This window comes from Panthera pardus, unplaced genomic scaffold (genome assembly GCF_024362965.1).
Source record: "Panthera pardus isolate Hobbes unplaced genomic scaffold, ASM2436296v1 HiC_scaffold_13, whole genome shotgun sequence".
Lineage (NCBI taxonomy): Eukaryota > Metazoa > Chordata > Mammalia > Carnivora > Felidae > Panthera > Panthera pardus.
Window position 1 is genome coordinate 82,961,492 of NW_026526688.1, and position 18,117 is coordinate 82,979,608.

The window sequence follows — 18,117 nt, forward strand, 5'->3', positions numbered from 1 at the left end:
TTCATGGACAAATGGATGGATAAACAAAATGTGATTTATGTGTACAATGGAGTATTACCCAGCCTTAAAAAAGAAGAAAATTGGGGCACCTGAGTGGCTCAGTCAGTTAAGCATCCGACTTCGGCTCAGGTCATGATCTTGCAATTCGTGGGTTCGAGCCCCGTGTTGGGCTCTGTGCTGACAGCTCAGAGCCTGGAGCATGCTTCGGATCCCGTGTCTCCCCTCTCTCTGCTCCTTCCCCACTTGCACTGTGTGTGTGTCTCTCTCTCAAAAATAAATAAACATTAAAAAGAAGAAGAAGAAAATCCTATCACATGCTACACCATGGATAAAACCTTGAAGACATTGTGCTAGAGGAAATAAGACAGTCACAAAAAAGAGATAAATACTGTGTAATTCCACTTACATGAAGTACTTAGAGTTGAAAATTCATGGTGGTTGCTGGAGACTGAGAGGGGAGGGGAAAGTGGGGAGTTGCTATTTAATGGGTATAGAGTGTCAGTTTTGTAAGATGAAAAAATTCTAAATATTTCACAATAATGTGAATAAACAACACTATTGATATGTACACTTAAAAATGGTTAAGATGGTAAATTTTAGGTTATTTTTATTTTACCACAATAAAAAATTGCACTAATTCCCAGAAATCCTACTCCTAAGTATGTCCTCAAGAGAAATAAAATTATGTACCCATTCAAAGACCTGTACTAGAATATTTATAGCAACATTATTCAGAAGAGCTAAAAATGGAAAACAACCCAAATTATCAAGTGGTGAGTAGAAAAATAAATTGTGGCATAGTCATACAATGGAGAATACTATTCAGTAATAGAAAGGAAAAACAAAAACCTGATGAATCTCAAAAACATTGTGCTAAATGAGAGAAATCAGACACAAAAGAGTAAGAAATGTATATTTCATTTATATGAAATTCTCATAAAGGCAAGTAAATCTGTAGTGACAGAAAACAGATTAGTGGTTTCTAGGGCTGGGAGACAGGAAAGGAGAAGGATTGCAACAGGTATATGTCATCTTTTATGGGTGGATAAAAATGTTCTGTATTATGCTTGTGGTAATGGCTACATGACTGTATACATTTGTCAAAACTTATCAAATGGTACGTTTAAATTTGGGGATGTTAATGTATGTAAATCATTACAATAAAATTTAAAACACAGTGCATCTAAACTGAAATCTTCCAATCAATCCTGTACTTCCTCTAAAATAACTAGTAATTTTGTGGCTGCATTTTGGTGCCATGCAAGGAACTCTAGTCAGGGCGTGAAGAGTCAGATTACGTAGACAGTACTCTGTAGCTCTGTGGCTATGGGAAGGGGAGAGACAGGAAGACATCTGTACCACGACCATGGCATGGACTCTCTGATCCTAATTTCTCTGCATTTCAGTGTTCCCATCTGTAACATGAACGAATTAAGCTAAACCAAGCCTAGTATTTTGTGATCCTTCAGTTTATTTAGCCCCTAATTTAACAGAACTTATTCAGTATGTACCCTATTTAAAGACCACTAACTGTGAAATAACTGTTCTGAAAGCCTTCTAAGTACAATATTAATAACTATGATTGTCAGAGGTAAGTATGATTTATAATTCAGATAGCATTGTGCTCCATGCCGTTACCTAAAAATAGTTTGAAGAACCAGTGGGGAACAGGTTTCCTACTTGGAATTCCATTTCTTCTCACCTTCTCTGTTCCATCTCATATTCCTACAGGTTCTGCCTCAGGCTCCATTCCTTCAACTGCATTATCTTTCTCTGACTACGTCTCCCGTCCAGAAGATGGCGCCAGCATCCTCCACTTTGACAAGGATGAGGCTGAGAAAAGCTGCCGGGTCTTGATCATCGATGACTCCCTCTATGAAGAGGAGGAATCCTTCAGTGTTTCACTGAGCCTGCCAGTGGGAGGGCGACTGGGAGCCCAGTTCCCCACGACAAAGGTGGTTATCCTGGCTGATCCTAATGATGGTAAGTCCATTTCCTGCTTTCAACTCTTTTTTTTTCCCTAGGTAACCTGCATGATTCTTTTTTTTTTTTTCAACTTTAGCTAATTAACATATAGTGCAGTATTGGGTTCGAGAGTAGAATTCAGTGGTTCATCATGTCACATACCCAATGCTCATCACAATAGTGCCCTTTTTAATACCCATCACCCAGCTAGCCCATCTTCCACCCACCCCTCTCTGTCAACCCTGTTTGTTCTCTATCATTGAGTCTCTTGTGGTTTGTTTCCCTCTCTTCTCTCCACCCCCTTTCCCATATGTTCATTTGTTTTGTCTCTTAAGTTCCACATGAGTGAAATATTTTGTGTTCATCTTTCTCTGACTGACTTATTTCACTTAGCATAAATAGATCTATGTCATTGCAAATGGCAAGATTTCATTCTTTTTGATGGCTTAGTAATATTCCATTGTGCATATGTGTGTGTGTGTGTGTGTGTGTACCACATCTTCTTTATCCATTCATCAGTTGATGAACATTTGGGCTCTCTCCATAGTTTGGCTATTGTTGATAGTGCTGCTATGAACATTGGGATGTATGTACCCCTTCAAATCTGTACTTTTGTATCCTTTGGATGAATACCCAAAGATGCAATTGCTGGATCATAGAGTATTTATATTTTTAGTTTTTTGAGGAACCTCCATACTGTTCTCCAGAGTGGCTGCTCCAGTTTGCATTCCCACCAACAATGCAAGAGGGTTCCCCTTTCTTCTCATCCTTGCCCATACCTGTTTTTTCTTGTGTTGTTAATTTTAGCCATTCTGACAGATGTGAGGTGATAGCTCATCATAGTTTTGATTTGTATTTCCCTGATGATGAGTGATGTTGAGTGTCTTTACATGTGTCTGTTAGCCATCTAGATGTCTTCTTTGGAAAATGTCTATTCATGTTTTCTGCCTATTTCTTAATTGGATGTTTGTTTTTCAGGTATTGAGTTTGATAAGTTCTTTACAGATTTTGGATACTAATCTTTTATCAGCTATGTTGTTTGCAAATATCTTCTCCCATCTTGTAGGCTCCCTTTTACTTTTATTAACTCTTGGCAATAACTGCCTTATTATTACATTGTCCTTCAACAGTTGAGAGATAAATCTATTTGATGTTCCTTTCTCCAAAGACTGTGAGAGGCTTGTCAAATACATAGATATCACCAACCCCAAGAACAAAAAAATAATTCAGGAAGATAAAATATTTGTGTATGAATTTATTAAAAAAACAGCCTAAGGATGTGACCCAAGACTTAGAAAGAAGCCAAGAAGAGGACCAAAGTTAAGTATCTGATTCTCCAACCTGGACTGCCCACAGTGACCCTCATCTTAGCAGCATAAGGGGGCTTGCTCATAACAGTAAGTACATGATTCTTCAAATGGTACAAGGGTACCATGGAGCTCCCATGTCTAGGCATCCAGACTTTTCTTCCTACCCTATGTGACAAAAAATTTGGCTCTAGTTCCAGGGTATCCCAGCTGAAATTTGGCCAGAGAAGAAGGGGTCTCCTCACTCCTCAACACCAACCCCATGCCCCAGATGTGATACAAAGTATCAAGCCCAATATTATTTTCCTAGGTTTCAATTGCCCTTTCTACAAGAGGCACTTTCAAGAGAAAATGTTGATAAAGCCAGGAGCAGGATCAGACTATCTGATTACCAGTCTCAGACTGCTTCATCTCTCAAACATGCTTCTGTCAGGATTTGAGCGGCCGTGAGTTGCTGTGTTCAGATCTAGGCAAGATTAGATGGCATTCTGAGGCTGGGCATTACCGCCTCTCCAGGTGACGTTGGTCAGGTCAAGCTATCTGGAGCTCAGTTTCCCAATCCATAAAGTAAGGAGGTTTAAATGTGTTATCTCTAGGGACCCTTCCAACTCTAGAATTTGATGTTTCTTTTTTTTTCCCAAAGTATGTATGTATGTATGTATGTATTGAGAAAGAGAGTATGAGTGCATATGAACAGGGGAGGGGCAGAGAGAGAGGGGGAAAGAAAATCTCAAGCAGGCTCCACGCTATCAACACAGAGTCCGATGCAGGGCTTAATATCATGAACCCGTGAGAGCATGACCTGAGCCAAAATCAAGAGTTGGATGCTTAACCAACTGAGCCACCCAGGCGCCCCTAGAATTTGACGGTTCTTGAAGTCCTTCTTAAGGCTTTAGTTAATCATTACTCATACCTATAAAATGAAATACCCTATAGAATATTTGAGTATTTTTTAACTGTTGTCATGAACTTAAAAATTTGTGTTAAAATATTGCTCCTAAAAAATCAGGGAAAATGGCTAATCACTGAATTTGAATGGCCTTCTGATTCAGGCTACCCATTTTGTTTTCTGTTTCTCCAAGGCTTCCTCCAGATAAATAAATTCCTATTGTTTGACTCATGCTATTTTTTCTACTTGGGTTCTAGGAGATCCCCCAAAATAATATCTGTACACTCTATAGTTTTTCATGCTGTAACATTTTCTAAGCATATAATGAGTTACACTTTGATAAGGAAGTACATTGCAATTTTACCCACACATTTAGGAAGAAATTTTTCTTAAAAATCATCCTGAAAAACTAAAGCAAAAGTAAAGAATAAGATTGTCCAACCTTCAATGATTCTCTTTTTTTTTCCCAGTGAGAAGTATATTTCTTACAACCTCTTTCCCTAACACTTTTTAAGAGTTTATCAAAACACCAGAGTGTCTTGCAAAACTACAAATACCAGAGATGAGCATAAGTGATCCAACAGACATCAGAGCTAAGCAAGAAATTTCACAGGGCTCAGAATGGACTATGACTTTGTTGGTGTGCTCAAAAGTGAGTTTACTCTTGGACCCAACTTATGGAAGAGCTTGGACCGAGCTTCTTAACCCAAATCTCAGTGTTTGTGTGTACAGTAAGAAATGAGTAACTGTCAAAGGGGTGGACATTCAAGTCTATTGGTCAATATGATAGGCTGAATAATGGCCCTCAAATAAGTCCATGTCCTAATCCCTCAAAGAGAAATACTTTCTCTTTGAGTCCTGACATATCCCCACTTACTTTTTACTTTAAAACCTTAGTAGTTTCAAAATGTTTTTTTTTTAATTTTTGAGAGAGCACAAGTGGAGGGGGAGCAGATAGAGGGGGTGACAGAAGATCTAAAGTGGTCTCTGTGCTGACAACAGTGAGTCCGATGTGGGGCTTGAACTCACAACTCATGAACTGCTAGATCATGACCTGAGCTGAAGTCAGACACTCAACTGACTGAGCCATCCAGGTACCCCTAAAAACCTTAGTAGTTTTAAATCTTACCATGTTTAGAATGGAGAAATGGTGTCACTCTCCAATGCTAAATATAAAAAGAAAGGGAAAAAAATAGAACAAAAAGGAAGAAAATTAACACAAAATCCAGTATATGATACAGTTGTTAACTTACAGTATTGTTTGTAATGATTTTAGTAGATTCTTAAGTAATTAAGTCATTCAAGAAACATTTATAGTGACCTACTGTGCACTTAGCACAGGACCACAAAGTCAAATAAGGTCTTTCTCTTGCTTTCCTGTCACATCTGACTTGATCTCTACTTAGACTTCTCAAAATCATGACATCTTTTGAATGGGGAAACAGTCATGTACAGAACTAATGGAAGATTTTTAGTTCGGTATAAACAATCTTAATCGCTACATACTTTTCTGAGCAAGTCACTGTTAGTAATGGTTGAATCCAGGAAACTTGCATTCAGATCCTTTAACATTTATTGATGACGGAGCACTTTGCTAAGCTTAGAAAACCCCAGTACCCACTCATTAAAGGAGACTACATGGGCAACGACCTTATAAGCAGGAAATTGTTTGATGTGCATCTTAGCAATGCCATCAAGCCACAGAACCACCTCTATCTAGCCTGGGCAAAGACTGTCGGGAGTCCTGGACTCTCAAGGTCCATGGTCAGAATACTCTTCCTTTTAACATGCTGGAATGGACAGCCCATTCTTTCTTCTGGCTGCTTTCTCTTTTCTAGGTCCCACACAGAGTAAACTTCATAAAGCAATTTTGCTACAGATGTGACCATACTAATCTAGCCCCACTCTGCTGAGGCTGCACAGTCACGTTCCCTGTAGCCCCAGATGGACTGTACTGAGTAAGTGCCCTAAAACATCCCAATTCCACAGTCAGAATTAATGATATTTCAGCAAAGGTATTCTGTAAAATTCTAAGGTGTGACTTCCTCCCCTTTCAGGTCCTGGCAGTGGCGCTCAGGTAACAACTGCCCCTGAATGACTGCTATGGGTGCTTCTTCCACTTTAGTCACTAGACTTAAAGGTATTCAGAGATTTTGCCATTCATGATGCTACTGGTTCCTTTGAATGGTACCATTTTACCTTCTCCTTGAGAAATAGCCACGTGTGCCTACCACGTGATTATAATCTTTTGGAATACCGATGTTAAATGACAATTCCTCTAATTCAGTTTTTAAGCACTAAACTTTTATCAAACTCTAATGTGTAGTCTATCTCAGGCAGTAATATAGTTGTCGTTTCAGTCAGGAATAACAAGTGTCTTACAAAATTGACGGTTTGGGAAAATATTGAGCAAAGTGCACACTCATTTTCCAGGGTTAGGATTTTGTGTGTAATTTGCCATAGTCTGGGCACTTGTTAAGAACCAATAATGCTTTCTTTGTTCAGACATGTCGAGTCCATCATCTTGTAGCAGAAGTAGGTTTTCATTTAGGCCAACTATCCAGCAGTCTAAAGATGTGGCCAAGCCAGTTGAAGGAAAACTTTTTTTTTTCTAATTAGAATTGGAATGCAATGGGTTTTTTTGTTTGGTTGGTTTGGGTTGTTTTAGATAATTTTTTTAATTGACGTATAGTTGGCACATAATGTTACATTAGTTTCAAGGGTAAAACATAGTGATGGTCAAGTCTCTATGTTATGATGTGCCCACCACAAGTGTAGCCACCATCTGTTACCACACAACGCTATTACAATACCAATGACTGTATTCCCTGTGCTGTACCTTTTAAGGGATGAAATGTTGTTATTCTATTTAGCTAGATTCTGAGAAGTGTTTTGCTTCCTTAAACAGAGATCAAATATCCCCTTGTCAGATGGGTCACCTACAGGAATACCTTTGTAAAGGCAACTACCATGGAGTAACGCTAAGAAAAGAAATCATTCAGGAGCAGAGGCAACTGAACCATCCAGGATCCTGGCCCTGCACTACCACAGAATCCCTTATAAAAAACAGCAACTGATGAGGGCAGATACCACAGAGTATGGCCAATAAGTATTAGCTAAATGAATGCGTGATAGGCTTCAGACCCTAACTTCCACTGGCCCTGTACCAGGGGCAGGAGGAAACTGAGGACACTTTTTTTTTTTAATGTTTATCTATTTTGAGGGAGAGAGAGACAGAGTGTGAGTGGGGGAGGGGCAGATAGAGAGGGAGACAGAATCCGAAGCAAGTTCTAGGCTCCAAGCTGTCAGCACAGAGCCGGATGTGGGGCTTGAACCCACGAACTGTGAGATCATGACCTGAGCGGAAGTCAGACGCTTAACTGACTGAGCCACCCAGGAGCCCCCTGAGGACACTTTTAATTAGCAAATTGTGTCTGTTTTATATTTAAACACTTATAGCAGGTTCCTGTTTTCTACTGAGGATGTTTCTTTCAGTTTTTATGATGTGATTTGAAAACTTGTAATCTGCTACAAAGAAAGAATTGATGTCCAGTTTCATAGAGGGCTGTTAGTTTTGTCCTGAGGCAATAAGATTTGTATAACATGCATAAAATTTGCCTATAAAGATTGCCACATAGATTAGTATCTTTATCATTGAATGGGTATTGAACAGAATGATGACAGATTTAAGAAAACATTGTAAAGAAAAATTGCGTAAAGAAATTGCATATAAACAAGGTGTCATTTTGGTGAAATCAGCACATCCAACTTTTTTTTTATGTGGTTAATACTGTTGCAAGACCAAGATAAAGTTCAACACATAAATGGTTTTAAAACCTGAAAGACCTTTTTCTGTGCTGTAAAACTAGGAAACCATTCAGAAGAAAGAGTATCACTGTGCTGTATAGGCTTGTTAATTGCCACAGGCTTCATAAATAGAAAAAATTATTTCAGTTCTTTTTTTTAAGTTTTTTTATTTATTTTGAGAGAGAAAGAGAGAGAGTGAGAGAGAGAATCCCAAGCAGACTCCCCACCATCAGCACAGAGCCCAATGTGGAGCTTGAACCCACAAACCATGAGGTCATGACCTGAGCTGAAATCAAGAGTCAGATGCTCAACCAACTGAGCCACCCAAACACCCCACTGTTTTTGTTCTTAAACTTGGGTGCCATAGTTCACTTTTTGCAGCTTAAAGTCTCGTAAGATGTATTTTTTTCTTTTGCACTGATTGCCACTGTTGTCTTGCACATATCTTTCTGGAAATGCTTACTACATTTGACGTTGTGACCACTCATTTTTCTCAAAACTCTCTGCTCTTGATACTCCTGGTTCCCCCTTTCTTGCCACCAATCCGTTTTTTCATTCATCTGTCTGTCCTTCCTTTTTCTTTCTTTCTTTTCTTTCTTTTTTTTTTTTTTTTGTTTCTCTTTTGCACTTTTTCCCCTCTGCCAGTTTCCCTAAAGGTTGATTCCGCCACTACAATTCTCTTTATTCATCCATATTGGATGATTATATCATCTGTACAGGATGGACTCCAACTTGTGTGCCTAACACCCTCAAATCTTATCTCGAGCCCTGATTCTTGAACTCCAGATTCACACATTAAACCTTTCTAGACCTGTCTACTTGGATATCCCATCAGATGTCATCATCTTGCCCTCTCTTACTCCTGGTCTAGACTATTTCCCCCCCTATATTCCCAACTAAGTTATCGACAATTCCACTCCCACACCCCCAGGGCATCCTAGAAGCTGCCTACATCCAACCACTGGGTGCTGCTCAGGACACTTACCCCATTCATCTCCCCCTTCAACCTTAATACTAGTATGTACTTCAAACCATGCTCATGTGTCACCTGGTAATTGCAGTAGCTTCCTACTTGGTAACGTTAACTCTTCCTTCAATCTGTAGCTCACACTGAAGTTAGACAGATGTACAGAAAACAACAGCAAAAGCCAACCACCTTTCCACTGCTTAAAATCGGTTCCCACGTTCTATAGAGTCTAAAAAGTAAAGACTCATTTACTTCAAATTGATCCAAGTCCCTGCAGTATCTGGCTTCTACCTTCCTCTCTAATGCATTCCCAATATCCCTTTACTCTCATCTCATATATCACTAGGAAACAAAGGCTTGTATTTCTCCCCAGACACTAGGCTTCTTCAGGCTTATGTGCCTTTTTCCGTATTAGCCACTCTGTTTGGAACATTCCTCCCAGCTTTCCCATTGGTCCATTCTCCTTCATCCTCAGATCCAGCACAGCTTTATTCCTCCCAGGACTCCTCCTTTGAGCCTTGACATTGTGCCTTCTCTTGTCCAAGCACACAGGGGTCAGCTGATTGAAACTGGTGTGGCTGCCCTCTTATACCAAAAATACCTTGAGGGCAAAATATACCTACTCCTCTATATCCCCATTAGCTACCACAGTGCTTAGAGCACAGAGGGGATGTTCAGTAGGTGTTTAACTGAACAAAACAAAATTGAATTTGACTTCGTGAGGCCTGATATTAAAGAACTCATATTGACTCATAGGCATCACCTCTTTCTTTCCTAAGAATTCAGAAATCATTTTAAATAAACTGTTCGAGAATTTTTCTAGAGATTAAGCTTACCAGTTTGCTTCTGGATTTTATTTTCTCTGCTGAGGCAACTGAAAAGACATTTTCCTACCTTCCATCTTTTGACATCTATCCTGTTCTGAGGGGTTTCTCAATGTTTACCAATAGTGCTTCTGTCACTTCCTCTGAAAGTCCTTTCTGGATCTTGTCATGAAATTTCCCTGAATCTGGACATTGAATTCCACTGAATTACATGCCAGTCATATCTCTTGTAAGCGCTTCACTTCCCAACTTGTCATACTCCTTTTCCCTATTTCTGTTTAAAGGACATTCTCTTTGAAAGGAGATCAAAACACATCTATGGCTGTGGAATCAATTTAACGTAAGTGTGCTGGGGTCACAAGCATCATTTTCTTTGAAAGGAGATAAAAACGCATCTATGGCTGTGGAATCAATTTAACGTTAAGTGTGATGGGGTCATGCTCTCATAATTGCCTACCCTTAAGGATTACTGCCATCACCTCAGTTCTTTAGACAGACCTAGGACAAAGATAACTAGAGACACTGCTGGGCAACACAGAGGCAGTCTTTTCTCCATTTCAACAAATCTCCTGATGCACCATACACAGAGCATCTCAGGAGGGTTTCATTATTTTTCTTCCAAGTGGCACTATCCTCCTCTTACATCTTACATCTGACTATATTCCTAGAGGCTTGGCACATTTTTTTTTCTGCATAGCAACATATGTGACCCAAGTATGTTTTCTCTTTCTTACCTCTTGCCCTTCCCTATACGTAATACAGAATAAGTTCTGTGCTAAAATATCAGATCACTTTGTCCCAACCTAAAAAAAAACAAAAACAAAAAACAAAACAAAAAAAAAAACCCTTTGTAATAAGTTCAAAATGTAACAGAAGTGAGTTAAAATGATTTTTTTGACAAATTCTTCAGTACTTGTAATACACCAGCCTCCGTGTCACTGAGGGTACGCTTGGACTATAGTCCCTGACCCTGAGAAGTGTGTAAGGTTGTCATAAAAACACAGAATAGCGTGTTAGCTTGGTAGCTCTAACATTTTAACTTTTTACAGAGGTCATAAATCAAGAGAAGGAGTTCTTTTTTTAATGTTTTTAACATTTATTTCTTTTTGAGAGACAGAGAGAGAGCGCAAGCAGGGGAGGGACGTAGAGAGAAACACCGAATCTGAAGCAGGCTCCAGGCTCTGAGCTGTCAGTACAGAGCCTGATGCAGGGCTCAAATTCACGAACTGTAAGATCATGACCTGAGCCAAAGTTGGATGCTTAACTGATTGAGCCACCCAGACATCTTAAGAAAAAGAGTTCTAAGGAGACCGTTTGGGAAGTAATGTGTGTCCTGTACAATATGGAGGACACAGTGAATTGACGTTTGGCTCTACCTGGAAAATCACAACGTAGGAGTCAAGCTGGTTGGGTGCTCTGATGGATGAGCAAAAAAGAGGGGCTGCTTCAGGATTAGACAGTATTCCTAGAGTTTGTCAAGGCAACAGTTGCAGAAAGGTTGCCATGGACCAAATGTGAGCCAGGCACACAGGGGAGAGAGCCAGAATGAACTCATCTTAGGTCTTGTCTGCAGGCGCCATCTAGAGGGGTGAACGAGCCTAAGCAGAAGCACTGCCAATGCTAATGGACTGAGAAATGATTAAGTGACCCACAAGAATAGAGATGCATCATCCTCATCAAGGGAACAGCAAATGAGAAATACACAACTACGGGAGTGAGGGCTCTCTAGAGAACACACAAAAGTGCCCGTGAGAAAGAGAATCAGTTTTCTTCCATCGTCTAAGACCAGAGCATGTGATCACCATGATGATAGCCACTAAGAAAGAACTTCCCTGCTCCTTTTGCCTTTCCTCCCTCTGTCCTGTCCCAAGCTTGGAAGTATCTGAAATATTCATCGGCAGCAATGGGGAGATGGCTTGAAAGGTCTAGGCAAGAAGAAAAGACAGAATGCCCCCCCCCCCGCCTCTTCTGTGAGCGCAGTCCTCCCATCTACGGTGAGCCCATAGCAAGGGTGCCCCACCCCTCAGGCACAGAGCTACTCAGAATGTTAGGAAGCATGGGGTAAAGAATGCCGAATTTCTTGAGTAAGTTATATATGGGTTCCCAGAGCAGGTAACTCTTAATCACATTCTTAAAGAATGAGTAGAAATGTGTGAAATTGGATATTTGGGAAGAGAGTTCCAGCTCAGGAAAAATCACCAGCAACAGTGAAGGCCCAGAAACACACAGTGTGTTGGGTATGCAGTGAGCTGTTTAGTGCAACAGGGCACAGGGCCAGTTGTGGTGCCCAGTGATTCCAGAAAAATGGACTCCAGTCAGATAAGGAGAGGTCTTGTATGCCATGTTAAAACTTTGAGTAAAACTTTCCTCAGCATTAAGAAATCTACTAAAATACATCCTGAGTAAATAATGCTTATTAAATTTGATTTCCACCTTCCAAAATTTTAAATTTAATCCAGATATGCTCCCGTGTTGCATTATGCTTGCAAAGATGTCACCTCTATAATGTTAACTTTCCATTTACTCTCTCGGGGGTCATTCCTCCATGGTGAAGCTGCTTCTTGGTGTTTACATTTTTTTCTTGCCTCCAGATTTCACAGTCTACACAAACATTCATTTTAAAACCTTTCCATGACAGCTAGTATAGCTGTCTGGTATAACAGCTAGCTAAACCTGTGTAAGCTTTAAATAGTCAGCTAAGTTCATGGGCTACTTTTTGAAACACCGAGAACAAGATATAAATAGGTATACCCATAAAAGTCCTAACTTTCTCATTGTCAAACTTTTCCTCCCTTCAGGAGGAATATAGGCTACCCTTCTACCTGCCCCCTAAAGTCTGATTTCCACTTTGGCTTCCTCAACCTACTCTATCTAGGGACCCCCTTCTCTGCCTCCAGTGGAGCATTTCTGGCATCTCAGCTCATGGGATCCTGCCACCCCCTAGGATTTCTGTCTATCCCTGTGATCAACAAGTGTTATGAAAAAAGGAACAGCAGCAGTCCTCAAATTCAGAACCCTGGCTAGACTGTCCCTCAACATAAAGAGCACTTTCTCCTGAGAAAAAGCCTTGTAAATTCCCCACCATCCTTTCCCAAACAATAACTGACTTGCTTGAGTTACAGCTAGTTGGCCAATTTTCCCCAACAGAGAAATTTCTTTGTATGACAGAAATCTCTTGAAACAGAAAAGTGAGTAGAATTCTAGCTGATCTTATCTCACTGCACCTCCTGGAGTCAAATTTGTGGCATGTGATTCTGACATGGGTGTGTGTGTGTGTGTGTGTGTGTGTATGTATGTTGTTTTTTCCTTCTCCAGTCTGTGGGATCTGTCAAGTCTGATGATTGTGACAAACATCCAGGGTCACAGGGCTAATGAGATAGTTGGCCTGGTGGGCTGAAGTATTCTTAATTTGTCCTTTGGTGCCTCCCTAGAGCCTACCCTGCACTTTGGGAATGCTGAGTATCATGTCGATGAAAGTGCTGGCTCCTTAGAGATCTGTGTCTGGAGGACAGGCCCTGACCTTTCACAAGCATCATCTGTCACTGTGCGCTCCAGGAAGACAGAGCCAGCATCAGCAGAAGGTGAGAGGACCATTTTTTAAAAAAATGTGTCATGGGGTACCTGGGTAGTTCATTTGGTTGAGCATCTGACTCTTGATTTCGGTGCAGGTCATATCTCATGGTTCATGAGTTCTAGCCTCGCATCAGGCTCTGTGCTATCAGCTTGGGATTCTCTGTCTCCCTCTCTCTCTGTCCCCTCCCTCTCATGCTCTCTCTCTCTTTCAAAAATAAACATTTTTTTAAATAAAAAATATATCATTATCAAGATATATGTATAGGGTGGAGACTAGTCTGTTAAGTGTAGTATGCCTGGTCTTTGTTAATGGACCCTGATTTTAAGTTTCTCCTACCTGAGCACATAGATGGTCTGTGTATGTAATGACTTTTGCTGTTTATAAAATAGACTTTATGATCCATTCATTACCCATTGGATTGTCATGGACCCAAATTAATTTTCTGAAGTTCAGAATATTTGTAGATACTATAAGCTGTTCATAACAGTGTTTCAGACCAAAATACCTCTTTAATGGCTGAATCAGGCCTGTCTCCTGGGGAAACCCAGGTACTGTTAGATCCTAGAAGGATAGGAGGTTTGCACTCTGACTCAGGCATTTTCCTTGGGTTAAGCATCGTGTCTTCATGGCCCACTCACCTTTGCCCCTCTTGATACGGACAATTAAGGCCTGGCTGACAGTGGAGCTAGACAGTTCTGGATACTACCTGCTCTGGCAAGCCTGTCAGCTGCTTTACCAAAAAATAAAACAAACAAACAAAAACCCAAAACACAGAATAATTCAACAGGAAAAGAAAGGGGAATTTCCATCTACAATGATATCCACATTTTCTCATTTGTCATCTGGGAACTTTTAGTCTCCTGGGTCATGGACAATCAGTTAGTTCAGGATATCCAAGGCACATGAGAATATTTTAAGATAAAAGCACAAATCTTGCAAATAAAACCCAGCAATATTAAAGTCTACACTAACTAATGAGGCATCAAGAGAATAAAATCTATATTGACCTCTCAAATTGTAAACCCAGTTTTAGCATGTACCCATAAACAGGAATATAAAGAAGGAAAATAAAGACAGATTTAGAGCACGGTGCTTGCTCTTGGAAGAATTCACATGTTATAACTCTCCAGTGATTATATCATAGCACATGGTACATGAAACCAGTAATGATCCTTACAAGGTTTTTTAGTGGGTTTTTGGTTTTTTCTTCTTGCTTTTTTTTCTTTTCTCTTCTTTCTTTTTCTTAATTTACAGAGGTCATTTTTCACTCTCTATGTGTTTGTGGAAACAAAAATAAATAGACTAATTGGCTTATTGGGCTATTTTGCTTATGGTTGGGAAAATAAAATTAGAATTAATTTAGATAAATCCCTTTGCATACAAGTAATGACCCTTCTGCTAGCTCTCAGGTGGGGATGGACTAATAGAAATAATGCATCTGTGGAGCACCTGGGTGGCTAAGTCAGTTGAATGCCCAACTTCGCCTCCGGTCATGATCTCACAGTTCATGGGTTTGAGCCCCACGTCGGGCTCTGTGCTGACAGCTCAGAGCCAGGAGCCTGCTTCGGATTCTGTGTCTCCCTTTCTCTCTGCTCCTCCCCTGCTTGTGCTCTATCTCTGTCTCTCAAAAATAAGTAAATGTTAAAAAAAAAATTTTTTTAAGTAATGCTTCTGCTCAGCTTGGTTAATTAACAATAATAATTATGCATACATAGTTATACTATATCATTATAACTTGTTACATAAATAATAATTATAATTTCTTTGTACTAGATGCCTACTATTTGCCAGACTCCATGCTAGAATCTTTGCTGTATTATCTCTAATCTTCACAACAACCTTGTAAAATAGCAATAATTACCCCATTTTGCAATTAAAGAAACTGAGACTCAGAGAGTTTCAGTAGTTGGTACAAGTAAGCAATAGACTCAAGACCTGAACCAAAGTGTAAAAGATCCAAAAGTCTCTTTTCCTTGCTCTCCTGCCCTGGTATTTTTCAGCATAATCTTGCTTTGTCTTTCTTAAATGTAATTATTTAATGGCTTTTTTAAAAAATATCTTTGCAACAATCTCAAACTCACAGAAAAGTGACAAGTACAGGAAAAGCAGGGTTTTTTTCCCTGAACCATCGAGAGTAGGTTGTCAATAAATTTGGAACCATCTCTCTGAAAACTTAGAATGCCATTCCTACAAAGATATTTTCCTCTATGACCACAATGCAAGCATAAAATCAGGAAATTAACTTGATAAAATTACTGCAATTTAATCTAAACACCTCATTCAAGATCCACCAGGTCTGATGTTTCCTTATAATTAGATTCAGGCTCTGCATCTTTGGCAGGAAAGTTGCAGAGATGACACTGTGTTGTCACTGGAGCCAATCAAATGGCACACCTTTTCCATTTATCCTATTAATGGTGGTGTTAACTTTGATCACTTGGTTAAGTGGTATCTTCCAGGTCTCCCCACTGTGAAGTTATTTTTCTTCCTTTGCAATTAATAATTATTTTATGGAGAGATACCTTGAGACAATATAAATATTCTGTTCCTCGATTTATTAATATATTTATATTACCTAGGGTCTTCTATTGTATTCTACTGGTTATAATTTACCGCTGTCTTTACATTTGATGACTTTTTTAAATAAGTAGCAAAGAAATTATATGATTAGGTGAACTAACTTACAAAATAATTAATAACGCAGAAAGTGGCACCAACTCCATGACTTAGTAAAATTGAGCAGAATGTGATAAGGTTAACCAAATATCTAGCAAAGGTGAATGAGTGAAACCTAATGAAAATTAAATTCCTGATAGTTATCTTAACAATAAAAATTAAAAAGATAAATTCTTCACTACAAATTGAAGTTGCCTTCAGAGAACCTTCAGTCTATCAGTGGGATTTTTGTGGAAGTACTTAAAAAGTGATGTGCCTGGTCTCAACATGGAGAACACTGATGAGGATGGCCCATGTTCATGGATGAGAGACTATCATGGCATTCAGTAGAATATGGAAACTTTCTCTTTCTGGGGGTTGAGCCCACAAGATATGATTCTGAAGTTGCTGTGTATATAGGAGAATGTGATTATTCCCTGAAGAAAATTTTTCTTTGAAGGAAAACTTGTGAAAGTGAATCCTACAGTCTCACTCTTGACCTTTCCTTTCCCACTAGCTGGAATAGATTATGTTGGCGTCAGCCGAATTCTGGGCTTTGCACCAGGAGTGCATATGCAGATATTCCAAGTGACAATCCTTGATGACCTGGGACAACCCATCTTGGAGGGTCCAGAGAGGTTTGAATTAGTTCTCCAGATGCCAGTGGGTGCAGTGCTTGGAGAACCAAATAAAACCACCATTTTCATCAATGACACCATCACTGACTGTAAGCAGAGTACTTGTAGTTCCTTTGATTGAAAGACTTTAAGGACTTAACAGCCAAAATATGTCTCCTAACAACAGAATGAAACTGTACTGTATTAACAGCTTAGCAACTCTGGAATATCAATGATATTGTACTGTTATTGATGTTATATGTATGCTGGTGATATACACAAATATAGCTTATGTGACTGTATGGGTACAGAGATATGCACATATACAGAGAGAGGACTGAGCCCACAAAAGATTAGACTGTGTTCTTGTTTTCCTTTTCCTATTTTCTTTTACTTTGCTTCTAAAGCTTGTGAAAAACATTGTCATCAATTAAATCAAGAGTTAAGAACAAAAGGGTCGGCTTCTCTTTGCCAATTGATGCTCAACGTGAAGCACCTTTCACCCACATACATACTGTCACCCTCTTTCAGTTTTTCAGGTTATTGTGATAAGAGTGCCCTAACTGAAATTTTCCCATATGCTGAAATCTCCTTTTTGCGAATTGCTCAATTTTCCTCCACAAGTCCTTTTATCAGAGCCACTTAGGTAGGAAAATCCTTTCATCACCTCTCCCTTCTTTTGCAAATGCCTTTATAAAAGATGATTTTTAAAAAGCAATAAAATGATTTTTTTAATGTATCAAAAAAGAGAAGAAAGAAAAGTTGAAGAGTTGCATAATCCCTAAACTGCCCAATTAGTTCTTAAAGAAGTTTAAAGTTGGCAATATAAATTACCGACAGCATGCCTTAGCTAATACCCCATAAATCCGAGTTTCCCAACTATTTTGAAAAACACATCTTCGTTCCCGTCATATCTTTTAGGTATTTCTTTGACAAACGCTTTTTAAATCTGTTTCAGACAAGACTTAACCTATTTGCAAGCCAACATTGCACATAAGAACCGTTCCAAAAAACAAAACAAAACAAAACAAAACATTTCAAGAAGCCTTCCCCACAGATAGTGAAAGGGACGAGAAGGCCCTTGGCTGCCACGTGATCTATGTATTTAGGTAGAGAAGTCCCTGTCATCAACGTGGGTTGAAGCAACATCAGCTTCTCCAACCAGAGAGGAGATTTTTCCAAGCTACCTTGTAACTCTTGACCTCACTTCTCCTTAAAATGAGAAATTTGGACTTGATTTCCAGTTCTAATTCCTGTCTGAGTACTTATCTATCAACAGAAAATCACTCTCCCTCATCTTATAATTTGCCCAGTTACCAGGATCAAAAATCTTTTAAATTCAGTTCAATTCAACAGATATTTATTGGGCTTCTCCAATGTGTCAAAAAGATATGAACGCTTCATAAATGTTTTTTTTTTTTAAGTAATGAAAAAACTATGTATTGGCCAGGGTAACTCTTAGGTACACCCAACAGTCCCCAAGTGAAGCAACCATCCTAAACTTCCCATTGA

General features: G+C 39.3%; 1 protein-coding gene across 1 annotated transcript in view; it reads left to right on the top strand.

Moving 5' to 3' along the window:
- Positions 1-17,235, top strand: part of FREM3 (FRAS1 related extracellular matrix 3) — a 92,752-nt gene extending 75,517 nt beyond the window's left edge. The window contains exons 6-8 of the mRNA XM_019420442.2: positions 1,732-1,983; positions 13,191-13,340; positions 16,506-17,235. Coding sequence (XP_019275987.2) covers positions 1,732-1,983; positions 13,191-13,340; positions 16,506-16,747 — 644 coding nt within the window. The 3' untranslated portion in view covers positions 16,748-17,235. The remainder of the gene's footprint in view (positions 1-1,731; positions 1,984-13,190; positions 13,341-16,505) is intronic.
- Positions 17,236-18,117: the final 882 nt, after the last annotated feature.